Raw genomic sequence first — 14,008 nt, 5'->3', positions numbered from 1 at the left:
TGAGGAAAGAAAACTGGTAATGTAATATCTTGGTTGAAATGGTAAATAGAAACTATTTTAGGTACAAATTCTGGATTCATTCTCAATTTCACCCTATCTGGCATGATATTTTGGTATGGCTACTCTGTCCATAAGGCCTGTAGTTCACTCACTCTTCTAGCTGATGTTATTGCCTCCAAAAAGACCACTTTCCATGTTAAATATTTAAAGCAGATTAACTGTCGCGCCTTACAGTGTGTCACTATCAATGCCTTCAAAATTAGATTCAGGTCCCACAGGGCTATGAAAGGTCTAATTTGTGGACAAATTCTTTTGATTGCCTGACAGAATCTCTTAAATCAATACATCTTCCACCATTTTCTTTTACAAAAGTACACTTAGGGTTGATATTTGTACTTTAATAGTTGAGACTGCCACATCTTTAATAAACCCTTCATGTAAAAATTTCAGTACTTGCAAGATGTCTGCTCTTACTGCTTCAGTTTCCATTCCTATGAAAGATTTCCAAGTCTTAGAGGTATATTTACTAAAGTGCTGGTTTTTAGAATTGGAGTTGTTGCCCATAGCAACCAGATTCTAGCCATTATCTTCTAGAACAGAGTTTCCCAACCTCCATCCTCAAGGCACACTAACAATCCTGGTTTTAAGGCTAGCCATACCTGAGCACAGGTGGCTTAATTAGTACCTCAGTTATTTTGAATCAACCATCTGTGCTCAAGCATAGATATCCTAAAAATCTGTATTGTTAGTGTGCCTTAGGTTAGAAAATACTGTTCTAGATAAATGTGAAATAGATTCCGATTGTAGTGTTCCCGCTAGCTTGTTATAGCGGGGTTGCCACACCCTGCCAGATTTTAAAAGGACAAAATGCACCCTGCCCTTTTAGCAGCGCCCCACTAAAACAGCATGCCCTCAAGCCTCGTGGTGACAGATCGCCGCTGGGTGAATAGGCGCCGTGCGCATGCCATGTATTCACCATGAGGTGAGAGCTTGGGGGAAACCCAGCACCCTCGCAAGTGCTGGGCACACCCTCAAATCGGAGTGTCACACCTCCTCCCCGACTGGCCGTTCCCCCAGTCTAGCAGGAACACTAGATTGGTTGCTATGGGCAACATCTCCACTTCTAAAAACCCGCACTATAGTAAATATGCCTCTTCTATTAAACCTCTGAAGATTCATATTCTCTCTCTCTCGGTCTACTTGTTCAGAAAGACCCTTCTGTTTTAGCATTTTCCGCTCAATCTCCAGGCCATGAATTGAGGACTACTGGATTCTGATGAAATAATGGACCTTGCGTCATTAGGTCTGATCAGACTGGTAGCACCCTTGGTTCTTCCACTGTCGTTTCTAATGCTGTTGCAAACCATGCTCTTCTGGGCAAATACAGTAAGATTGCTATTACTTCTGCCTGTTCTTCCCAGATTTTTCTTAATGTACGGTATATCAGTAGGAAAACATACCCCAGGGTGAAATTCCACTTTTGTGCAAGGGTGTCTACACCTTGTGTGTCTGGTATATGGTGTTTTGAGAAGAATTGTGGTAGTTTTGTGTTCACGTTTCAGATTTAATGCCCATTCTCCTGGAAGAATTTATTTTCTGCTTAGAAAATCTGATAGGACGTTCTCCTTGCCAAATACATGCAGCACGGAGAGTGAGAGAAGATATTTTTTCTGCCCATATAATGATCCTTGAGACCTCTTTCATAATGGCAAGACTTAGGGTACCGCCCCTGGCGATTTAGATACGTTACTACTGTCACATTGCCTGAAAGTATTATCAAATGGGCTCCCTGCAGGACATCTTGGAAATTTTAAATTTACCTTCCAAACTGCTCTCATCTCTCTTGCATTTGAGGATAACAGACTTACTTTCGGGATCCACCATCCTTGTGTTACAGGTTGTGACAGGTGCGCCCCCCCCCCCCCCCCAACCTACCGAACTTGCATCTGTCAATTATTATATATTGTGGCTGTATCTGATCTACCTTAATTAATGTGGAACTATCTGGGACATTTCTTGAGTAAGAAATAAAGTTTATTATCCTAAGGAAGTGGGACATCACTCCTGTTTAACCCTAGATCCACCATCTGGGGTTCCTATGCATGTTTCTATCAACCCTAGCGCTTAAGTGGACAATTTTTATGTTTTTCAATATTCACTTGGGACTTGGCCCGTATTCAATTGCAGGCGAAAGGGCCGAATCTGCAAAAAAATTTTCGCGGATGACGTCATTTCGCCAGGCGGAAAAGTATCGCCGTATTAAACTGCAAAGACTTTTGGCGTATACGGAAAGTCGATGCAATGTAATACGCAAATAAGATTCACCTATGAATAGCAGGCGGAAAAAAGTGCAGAATTGCGGTTTTGGGTTGCATACTTCTGGAAACCCCCCTGCACCCTTGGAACAGTTCCCAAAAGATAAACGGTGTAAAAAAAATAAATTAAAAAAATACTTTAATACACACCGGAAAATTATTTTCATTTTGGGGGCAAAAAAGTTCAAAGTTGGGGGACAAACTTAAAAACTAGCGAAATAGACTTCTGGGGGGTCCCCAAGTATGGGGCAGGTGTTTTTTTATTGCAGGTGCTTGCAGAAGGTGTATTTTTTACGTCATTTAAATCTTCACTTTAGCAACTTAATAATATGCTAGCCCCCATTTTCAAGTACCCCGAATTTTCTGGGACTACTTATTTTCACAAAAAAATACTGCTTAATGCCATTCTTCAACACTTCTGTTAATCCGCTAATTGGCACCTATTGAAGTACCTCAAATACCTTCATTAGGGCTAATCGGGGGCATATATAGTGATCCCCAATGTTAGTGCATCTTTTGGGGGGGATGTCAGGCAGAGTTTTTTGCCTGCTTCAGTTTCGTTGGGTGCCGTTTTCGCCTCCTTTCTAACTGAATACGGCGAATAGCGGGAGCTCGCCCGATGCGTGTTTTGCATGCGAAAAAGTAATGTAGGCGAGAAGTCCGGCATGCGAAGTAGTATCGTGGGTGCGAAACTAATTGAATACTGCCCTATGTATTCCTCCTTCAAGTGTTAACCGAAGCAATACCTGAAGTCAGAACCTTATCACACAAACAGGCTCCATGAAGGCCTTTCCCAAACACATACAGACACCGTAAAGGCTGGCCTAAACACATACAACCTTGTTGACCATGAATGAGTGTAATGACAGATATATTGGCCGATCAATTGTTCGGCCAATATATATGCTGCACGTCGGCCAGTGTGTTCCAGCGATATGTCTGTGAACGGCGTCTGCAGACATATCTGTCCATCGGCAAGTGTGTACGGGCGGTCTGCAGATCGCCCGTACACACATAGCGGCAGCTGCGGGGAGGGGGGGTGGGACACGCCCCCCAGGACCCGCTGCAGCATGCATATGATGGTTGTTCAGTGTGTATGAATGACCATCATCTGCAGAGCACTTGATCTGCAGATATATCGCTTAGGTGTGTACCCACCTTTACAGTCTTTAAAATAAACAGTAAAAGGACATATTGTTTAAATGATTCAATGTCCAATCAAAAATTATATAATTTTTGTTGAATTAAGTAAAATTACGTATAAATACAAAATAATACAAAGAAAACATTTTATAGTTTCGTGTCTCCGCAGCATTTCATGCTAGAACTTCAATCCCCAGTCTCCTACCGAGCGAACCTTTGCTCAGATTTTTATTACTTAGCTTATCAGATGATGTCTTCAAGACTCATCTGTAGATCCATGGGAAAGTACCCTTGACTTAACAAGTAACTATCTACACACGTATCTTGCTTTACTTGGCCTATGCACGTCTTTCCTCACTTGGCTTATGTCCAAAAAACCTTGATGGTAGCCATTTAAACTTATAACTTTGAAATAACTTTCTAGAACGTAATAAAATATCTTACATTATTACTATATATTTTCCCACTTCATATCTATATTATTACAACACAATTACCTTAATATTCCCATGTTAATATAGCTTAGTAAAGTATATCTCTTTAGTTATTGTGTGTGAGATATACACCATGGCAAGACTGAGTACAGCAACAAGACTCAAGGTAGTTATACTGCTTCAGCAAGGTCTCTCCCAGGCAAAGATTTCAAAGCAGGTGCTACTTAATGGCCCGTCGGTAATATGAACATCGCAATGCCGCTGTTGGTCTTATGACTGCCGGTCAATAGTATGTATATCTCATGTTATGGTCCACAGAAAGCCCTGATCGCAACATCGAGTCTGTCTGGGATTACACGAAGAGACAGAAGCATTTGAGCAAGCCTAAATCCACAGATGATCTGTGGTTAGGTGTTTGGAACAACCTCCCTGCTGAGTTCCTTCAGAAACTGTGTGCAAGTGTACCTAAAAGAATTGATGCTGTTTTGAAGGCACACCAAATATTGATTTGATTTTAGATTTCTCTTCTGTTCATTCACTTTGTATTTTATTGCCAAAAATAAACTATTAACATTTCTATTTTTGAAAGCATTCTTCCACACCTGCCTAAACTTTTTGCAAAGTACTGTGTGTGTGTGTGTGTGTGTGTGTGTGTGCGCATGCACGCACACATTATATATATATATATACACACATACATACTGGGACCTGTAGTTCTACTGCAAAAGACAATATTTTTAACTCTTTCAATTACACTGCACCATCAACCCGGCACCCACCACTCCAGGGGTGCCTGGGATAGCCCCGGGTTATCAGCCTAGGGTGCCCTGGAGAGGGGGACCCCTTGATCCCTGGCCTGGGATGACTAGAAGTCAGTGGCAATGCATTGGCCGGGGGTCCCGGTGAAAGGGTTCCCCCTGGCTGTGGCATTACTACCCCGTTAGAAAACGTTTGATGCTGGTTATAGATAATACAGGGGAACCCTACTCTTTGTCCCCTGTATTTTCCATAACCAGGACGGCTCAGAGCCCAGTGCTGGTTCCGCCAAATACAGGGGACTCCCCTACGTTTTTTGTTCAAAGTATTTTGAAAACCAGGGTGGTTCTGAAAAGCCCAATGCCAATTGTGCTAAATACAGGGGACCCCTACATCACTTGTCCCCTATACTTAACACAACCAGTACTGGTTCTCCAGAGCCCGCTTCTGGTTGAGCCTAGAAGAGGGGGAGCCCCAGTTTTTTTTTTTTTGTACACAGATGCGCGGACAGATCTCACGGATCCGTCCTTGCATCTGTGTCTTTAATCACAGGTGTTTGCCGCACAGAACGCACAAATTTGTGCGGGCATCTGTGTCGTCCATGACACCATTCACCGTGCGTGCACACGGACCGATGTCTGGCAAATCGTTGAAAGACAGGTTGTGATCTTTCTACATGTTGGAGATCACCGAACATGACCAACGACAGAGAGAGCGCGCATCGGCATAGTTATGCCTACACACGGCACTTTTTAAACAATTTGTCGTTCCAAAGCATGGAAAACGCAATATGGTTTAAAGCATCGTACGTGTGTGGGGGCCATTACTTTGCAGAATTTTTTCCACACCTGCAACTTTTACACAGTAAAATATAAAAAAAAAATAACAAAATGAGGAGATATGACACTCCTAGCAGGCCACTGCCGGTTGGACCACGTCAGACCTGGACGTGCTGTGGAGGTAGACGGGAGTCTCTGGAGTTCACGTCAGAGAAGCCCCGCCCACGGGGTGTGTGAGCCCGACGGTATCCCAGGAAAGCGTCTGGAGCATGTCCGGTGGATACATGTCACGCGGTAACCAGCCCACACTGTTTATTTTAAGGTACGTGCGGCACTGTAGCACCGACGTGTGATCTTAGCAACATTGTGGTAAAATAAAATTGTGTTTATCTGCACCATGGAGCACTCTAGACGTTGTCCGGGCTCTACAGATATATGTTGATAGGACTGCATCCCTCCGGAAGTCGGATACGCTGTTTGTTCGATATGATATGGGGCATCCGGGCTGGCCAGTTTCTAAGGCAACTATTTCTAGATGGATTCGTCTGACAATCAGACAAGCCCATCTGGTTGCATCAAAACAACCTCCTACTTCAATCACAGCGCATTCAATGCGCCCTGTGGGTCCTTCATGGGCGGCTGCCCGTGGTGTTTCCCTGACTCGGCTTTGTCGGGCGGCCACTTGGTCAGGCCGGCATACTTTTGCAAAGTTGTACCGTTTTGACACGTTTGCGGCATCTGCTTCACAGTATGGCCGTGCTGTTTTGCAAGTGTTCTCGGCGCTCTCCCGCCCGGGATGTGAGCTCTGGGACGTCCCCACTGTACTGAGACTCCAGTGTCCTCTAGTGGATGAAGGAGAAAACAGGATTTCGGTACTTACCGATAAATCCCTTTCTCTGATTCCACAGGGCGCTGTACCACCTGCATTGGTTATTTTTCTTCCTGGTTTGGACAGTCATTTTTCTTCAAGGTCTGCTTGATTTGTTTGCATATTTGCTTGTTTGTTCATGTATGTTCTAGCTTCTCTTCTCTATTATTCTATTTTCCAGCTCTCCTCAGGCACAGTTTCTTAAGACTGACCTGTAGGGGGGTATAGAGGGGGAGGAACTAGCTACTATTCAGATTTATTAAAGTGCCAGCTCCCGGTTATCTCACATCTATACCACACTGTACTGAGACTCCAGTGTCCCCTAGTGGATGAAGGAGAAAAATTATTTTTCAGATGCATTATGTTAACAACTCACTGCTATACTTTTTAACATGACAATAGTTGCTTACTTTTTGTATGTACACATTTCATGTAATTTACACTGTGACTGTCAACCAATAATGCTTAACAAAACTTGTAATGTACATGGGAACGCCAAATGGCAGCTATATGATAAGTACTAGTAGCAAATGTAATTGTAATCCCCACTGCAAGGGAATCTCAAATAGAAAGGGCAGACTAGATGAGCCAAGTGGTTCTTATCTGCCGTAAAATTCTAGGTTTCTAAACATCCATGGAAAACGCATGTGATGACCAGCATTGAAATGCAACATGCAGAGGTATATGTAAGTTTCTAGAAATGTTGTCTTAACTCACATTAAGAGGGTAAAAAGCCTGTATGGGATTCTGCAGACAAGCATTTCCCACTAACTCTATGCACTTTCAGTTTCTATTCTATGTATGGTTTCACAGTTTCTTGGAAATGCAGCTACAGCAGCAGAAAGGAACATTCCAAGAGAAGTTTACATCATATCACAGTTGTCTGCTATGGAAAGCACCCAATAAATGAGAAAACCCCAGATACATCTATTCACATTTGGAAAATGCCTATAATCCCTGGCTAGCTAAGACAACTGCAGAATCACCTTGGTACAATAGAAGCCTGCTTTCGTTTGGATTTCACCTTCTCAATTTACATCGGTAGAATAAAGCTGGGTACACACTAGGTCGACCCGCCTACCTGACGATTGGTAAGTGTATACACACTTACCAATTTGTCTGCCCGATGTGCCAGGCTTGACAGCTCAAAAAGACGGCATTTAAATTGCCCGCCCAATTGAGCTGTCAATCACTGCTGAGTCCCGCAGCATGTGTAAGGGCGATCGGCGGGTCACCCGTACACACTAGCAGATTGGATATGTCTGAACAACATCTTTCACAGACATGTCCACTGTACACAGAAAGAGGAAATTAGGAAATTCTCAGGGTGCCACTAACTGGTCACCTTTGCATACAAAAATAACTTCTCTCTATGCACAGGCATATGTTTGACAGACAGCCTTGAGACTCAAAACGCGTTTGTTTTGGTGTTTTGTACTTACCTGTGCATATTCTGATGCCTTTTGGGAAAGTTTGACTATTGAATTCGGCCGGTGGAATTGTCTAAAATTGGCCTTTTCTTATTTCTCCAGTAAAAAAAACTGTAAAGTTACTTAAGCGCTCTCTCACAGACCTTTTTCTATCTTTCTTATCCAGTCCCACTAACAGGGGACTCTGGGCCTGATTTAGACCCGCTCGCGAGCGCTGGCGAGTGGGTCGATGGTGCCCAAGTGCGCATGCGCACGACGGAGGCACCTCCGTCGTGCGCATACGCGAGACCCGAATAACGACGGCCAAGCCGTCGTTATGGGTCTCGAACCAAAGGGGGCGTGCTGTCGATGGTGATTGACAGACGCCCCCTTTGGTGGGCGTGCTGGGGGCGTGGCTGCCCGGACGGAAGCGTTCCCATGGGAACGCCTACCGTCTGCGTCCGGCCCCACTGACATCACTAATGATGTCAGTGGGAGTGCTTTTGGCTCTGATAGAGCCAAAAGCACTCCTGGGCTTGCGGCAGCGAAAACCTACCACAGGGTCTCCTCGCAAGCCCGATGGTCGCGATGGTCTTGACCATCGTGGCCATCATTTTGGCCGCTCGCTATAGTTGTGGGTGGTCACCCACAACTATGCGAGCAGCCAGGTGGCCTCTCCAAAATGAAGGAGGGACGGCCCTGATTCAGAGCGAGCGCTCTGTCAGAGGGTCCGGCTCTGAATCAGGGCCTCTGTATGAGTAGCTGCTAGGTTCTCTGTATAGGCGCAGGATAAGGGTGGTTTGTATAACCATTTTAGATAGACAGCCATTGTACACACCCTGGGATGCGCTATAGATATATTGCCTATTCAAAGAAAGGGGCGTTATATCTAACAGGGTGTACCCAGCTAAAGAGTAGATGTTTTGAACCTAGAGCTCAGTTTCATAGTTTTAGTAAAGAAATGGAGGTAGAAGCTTTTCACTTCCCTGCACACAATATATACATCTCTTTTTCAACACCGATTCAGATGGCTTAAATCACCAACAAAGATGTCCAGCATGTACCTCTATGCAAATTCCAAAGTGATGCTACTTATAAAAAAATATTTAACCATTTGTGGAAAGTTCTCTGAAACACTGATTTGCAAGTGATGTATTCTGTCTGGCAAGTCATAGGGCACGATTCTATTCAACGCGATGTAAATAGCGCCGGGAGTGAGCTCCCGGAGCTATTCAATACACAGCGCTACCAAGTCCGACTAATGATTTCTTCTCTCATCCCTCTGGGGATGAGATAAGAAATCCGACAAAAGTCCCGGCGTGAGGCTGTTTTCTGCCCTTCGCGCCTGGAAAACAGCCTCGCGCCGGGGAATGCCCGTTATCGTGCCTAGACACCCTGTTTAAGGCGCGAGAACGAGCCTTCCCCGACCTAACATCGCGATGAACTGAATAGCTCGGGGGCTATCTCCCGGCGCTATTTACATCGCGTTGAATAGAATCGTGCCATAGAATTCTATATTACAGTATAAAACAATACCCAATGTATGAAAAGTTCACTTATTTTCTTAGAACTTCACTCAAAATTCTATTTCAAGTCTCTACCCCTGATATTACAATAATCTGTGTATCTATAAAGGCATCACAAGTTTCAAAATGTTGGGCAGACAAGAAAACAAGTTCTGTAATCAGAATAAAACAAACAGAATAGAGGTATGGATGTCATGTGAGAACAGTTGTACATCAAGACATGACGTGTAAATTCTCATCATACAATTCAGAGAGTGTGCTAATCATACAAATCATGTAACGATCATACAGATAGAGAGAGCACAAAGGATGGACAGTGTGCGAATGGGTAGACGCAGGGGCACATCAAGCTTGCATTCAATAGCACAAATTAAAATGCTGAATATAACTATTAGCAAATTGTGATTATAATGTTCCTCTGATTAAATAAGTGAATAGGTGAGTGACACTAATACCCCTTTCAGACATACGACCCGGGAATTTATCCAGTGCAAAATCCTGGGTATTTGGTCGAGACACCCCTTTGATACTACAGCGTCTACCCGGGAAATTCCCAAGTAGACCCCTTTCAGACAAGAGCAAGGTTTTTTAGATTACCTGCCTCTACTCTGCCCCTCGTAGCCTATCCCCTCTCTGGCTACCGCTGATGAGGTCATCAAAATGTAGCAAGCAGCCGGCCAATCCCAATTCAGCCATTTTTTTTAATTTTATTTTAGTAATAAATTTTTTTTTTTTTATCCCTACTTTTCGTCCCCCCCTCCCCCCCAATGGGGAAGAGATAGAACCCCTTCTGTTAATGTACTGCCCTGGTGGTCCAGCGGGAGTGTGGGCGGCCCGCTGTGCCAAAGACCTGTCGCCGGTCCCCAGCGTTGGCGGGTGACCCGGCGTCCGGCTGGGGTCCTCTGTCGCGATCTACAGCGACACAGCCACCGGCGTGTGGGGTGGTGAGCGGAAGCGCCGAGCGTCCTATAGGACGCTCTGCTCTGCCAACTCAATGTAAAAGCTGCTTGGTGCAGCCCGGGAGTAGTAAATTCCCAGGTAGCACCATTCAGACATAAGCAGGGTAATTTCCCGGGACTTAAGTCCCGGGAAATTCCCTGGTCGATTGAAGGGTCAGCTACCCGAGAATGTGTTCTCGGGTAGGTACCTTTCAGACATACGCGGCAACCCGGGAATTTGGCTGAGGCAGGCCAAATTCCCGGGATTCTCGGTATGTCTGAAAGGGGTATCAGCCAAGCATTAGGAAAGTATCTGTACACATTACACTTGTTACATCATGATGTCATGATTGCTGAGTGTTATCCAAACTTGTCCTTAAATGCTACCAGCAGGTGAGATTTAAAAACACATGGGGGCTTATGTATCAAACGGATTTTTACAGAAAATTATGCAGAAACTGCAGTTTTATATCGATCCTATGTCTCCCAATAATCTCCGGCAAAGTGCTAATTAGCACTGCAGATCGCAGTCCCCATTATCAATGGGGACTATAATCTTACCCCTATGTACTAAACTCCAAAAAGCAGCGATAGTTTACACCATCTTCAGATGGTGTAAACTATTGTTTGTCTATGGAGTCTCCAGGGGCAGGAGAGAGCTCTTTCAATCTCTCCCCCGCAGCCCCCGGCCGGCCCCAGAAGCAGACGCAGTGCGCATGCGCAGCGGCAGCTTCACCGAGAAGTAGGGATGGGACATCTAAAGAAAACATTGGAATGTTTTTAACATTGGATACAAAAGAATGTTTAGCCCTAAACATTGGTTCTGGAACATCGATGTTATCCGATGTTTATATTTTTTTTTGTAAACTACCTACTTAAACATAATACACTAATAAAGTTCTGAAATCATACTTGTGTTTATTTGATGGAGGCTTACAGTATACACAGTCGAACGGTAACAAAAAAAAAAAAAAAAAACGGCACTAAGAGGATTTAATAAATTCAAAACTCCTTTATAAGATATGTAAAGGGGTGTAGTAGGTATTACCCCCAGCCACATGGCCAGCGGTTCAAATCCCGACAGCGGAAGCCCGGCAGGGCTGAAGATCCCGAAAGTCAAAAGGAAAGTATAAACTAACCCTATTCTACCCCGTAACCCTAACCCACTGTCGAAGCTGGATAATGGGCTGAGATAAGATCAGTTTAAAATTGAATTGCGGCGACGCCATCTTGCGACTGGCCGCAAGACGCCATCTTGGAAATTAGATCGCAAGACGCCATTTTGCGAATGGCTGCCCAAGCGCCATTTTAGATAAACTCACATTTAAGTACATATGGCGATATTACTATTAGCACCATGCGATTGCATCTTTCATCATTTCTCATATACACAGTAATACGCACAATTGCGCTGTTAACTAGTCGCATATTAGCGAATGCCTAAATTCCTATATGAAAACACAGTTTAGTAGCTAAATGCACACACACCAAGTTAACTAGCGTCTTTATATCAAGCCCCGCAAACTCACACATGACATATTCCCATACAAGGTTTCATAAGCTTTAAGGTATAAGATTTAAGTTTGTTCATTTAGTATAAATGCTATGAAATAAAGATTGTTTGGTAACTAAGATTTTATACATGATAAGTAAGCTGTGTTTGGTTTTGTACTGATGCGTACTCTTTCCACAGTATTCCGGTATTATCGGTGGGGAGATCGCATCATGCATTCTCCACTTATGGACCGCAGAGACTTCAAGCAACAAAATGTATATGATATGAATAACTGTTAGGATGTTGCATGTGGCGGGAATCTAGGGACCCTCAGTTGTCGGAGGCTGGGTTGTGTCTATTTGAATCAGCCTGTTAAATGCTCTGTAACAGATGGATCCCCCTTGGGAACCAATAGCATCAGCAACAAACGTCTCTATTGTTTTGTCTATTCCTGGGGGGGGATAAATATGTGTGCTCCAACAGTGGGTCTTAAGTCTTCGTGTTGAATGCTGATAGACGATGGGTTTCTTGCTGATGCCTAACATCTGGTCCGGAAGCGCTGCGTATGTATACTGTACTTGGGTCTGTATAATTCCTTTGCGCCGAATTGTGTCTGGATCAATAGCGTGTAAACTGACTGTACTTTTACCTGAATAATACGAAAAATGCCCCGTTTGGGCGCCCAGACGGCACTTTTCGCGACTGCACCCAGCACTTTGGTCGGGGGTAGCTAAACCCGACCTCTATGGGCACAATAATCTGCATCAATTGAATAGCGCCCTGCAATCTCCTGTCACTTTATATGGAAAATAGGGAATGCTAAAACAATTGAATTCCACCCTTTGTTTGGCAAAGTGTAAAAAAAAAAAAAAAACACAACCACCATTACACACATTTCTGAAGGATAAGACATATGAACAAATTAACAATCATCAAGACTGATGATTAATAGAATACAACGTATTCATACTTTGTGCTCCCACCACATAGGATGACCTGCTGAACACCGACCTTGGTAAGGCACTTTGCTCCAGACTAAAATTCCAAAGATCACATGATATTACCATGCCGTTACCTGTTTTATCAGAAGTGAAACTTACATTATGAAACGGTTTCCAAGAAAGAGGAAGGTCACAATCCAATTACTAATTAATATGATATACTATTAAGACACTTGCTTTTCATAGACTGGCAATGGACACTAATAACAGAAAGATTCTGCTGTAATGATAAACTTTCTAGTAATAAATGATGTCAAATTGTAATATTACTGCACTACCAAAGATGAACATGCACATGAAAGCTTGCTATCACTCACATACAAGAAAATACAGCTCAGTGCTCAACACAGACACTGAACTGAACTATGTGCCACCACTTGTTTTGGGATCAACCTGTCAGATATAACTTGTAAATAGAAATGGGAAAACAGCCTATAAAGTTCCCTACTTCTAATGACTATGGAGAAGATGTGGGACTGGTACAATAAATATGCCCGACTCTACATCACCATCAGCTTATGTTTAATATAAAGAAAAATGTCTGGGGTCATCAGCTGAAAGACAAAAGGCCTCCAGTGCTACTTCCCGGTGTGAGGCGAAGTGAATGAAATACAGATGATCGTGGTGGGTTTGGAGATGCTGCCTCCTGCAGTGATTGCCCTCCAGCACCGTGCCAGCCAGGTGTACACAGGGTCATCTGTCAGTACTAGTGACGGGAGCATGCACACTGCGATACCTGACCTTCACGCCGCACACCATGGCCGGGTCACCACCGAGCAGCAGACTGGGGCGCCGCTCTGACCACACAATGCCGCCGTTCCCCGCTTCCAGCGCCCGCAGGTAGTGTCGGAAGAGGCCACGAACCCTCTGAGGCTGAGCACAGCGGTAACCCCTGCAGATGACCGCACCACACCAGCTCCTCACCTTGTACGAGTCAGTCGCCAACAGAATGTTGAATTCCGCTTCCCCACATTCCATCTCCGCGCCGGTAACTGTCACCACGCTGTCCGCGGCTCTGTGCTGCTGGGCGAACAATACTGAGCCGCGCGGCGCTCCGTTCTTCTATACCTTCTCCTGTGCCAGGGGAGAGGGCGGGGCTGCTGTGTACCGTGACGTCACAGGGAGGTGCCGTCTTCTATAACCTTTTCGCAGTTAGCATTGTCGGTGTCAGAGCAATTTTTTATTTTTTTGCTCTCGAGAACAATTACGTCAAATCGGCAGGTCTATCATTGGTTGGTTGCTGCCCACCGGGATCCGCCCAGCTGCTGCTGCTGCTGTCAGTTTCGCTTTTGCTGAATGGGCGCACTGTTTTTTTCCATAAGAAAGAAATGAAAGTATCACTGT

At 44.4% G+C, this 14,008-nt stretch overlaps 1 protein-coding gene across 1 annotated transcript in view; it reads right to left on the bottom strand.

The window, feature by feature from the left end:
- NAMPT (nicotinamide phosphoribosyltransferase) overlaps positions 1 to 13,749 on the bottom strand; it is a 51,579-nt gene extending 37,830 nt beyond the window's left edge. The window contains exon 1 of the mRNA XM_088480264.1: positions 13,589 to 13,749. Coding sequence (XP_088336390.1) covers positions 13,589 to 13,642 — 54 coding nt within the window. The 5' untranslated portion in view covers positions 13,643 to 13,749. The remainder of the gene's footprint in view (positions 1 to 13,588) is intronic.
- Positions 13,750 to 14,008: the final 259 nt, after the last annotated feature.

This window comes from Taudactylus pleione, unplaced genomic scaffold (assembly GCF_031769625.1).
Source record: "Taudactylus pleione unplaced genomic scaffold, aTauple2 ptg000251l, whole genome shotgun sequence".
NCBI classification, from domain to species: domain Eukaryota; kingdom Metazoa; phylum Chordata; class Amphibia; order Anura; family Myobatrachidae; genus Taudactylus; species Taudactylus pleione.
This window is presented reverse-complemented; position numbering and strand designations above follow the sequence as displayed.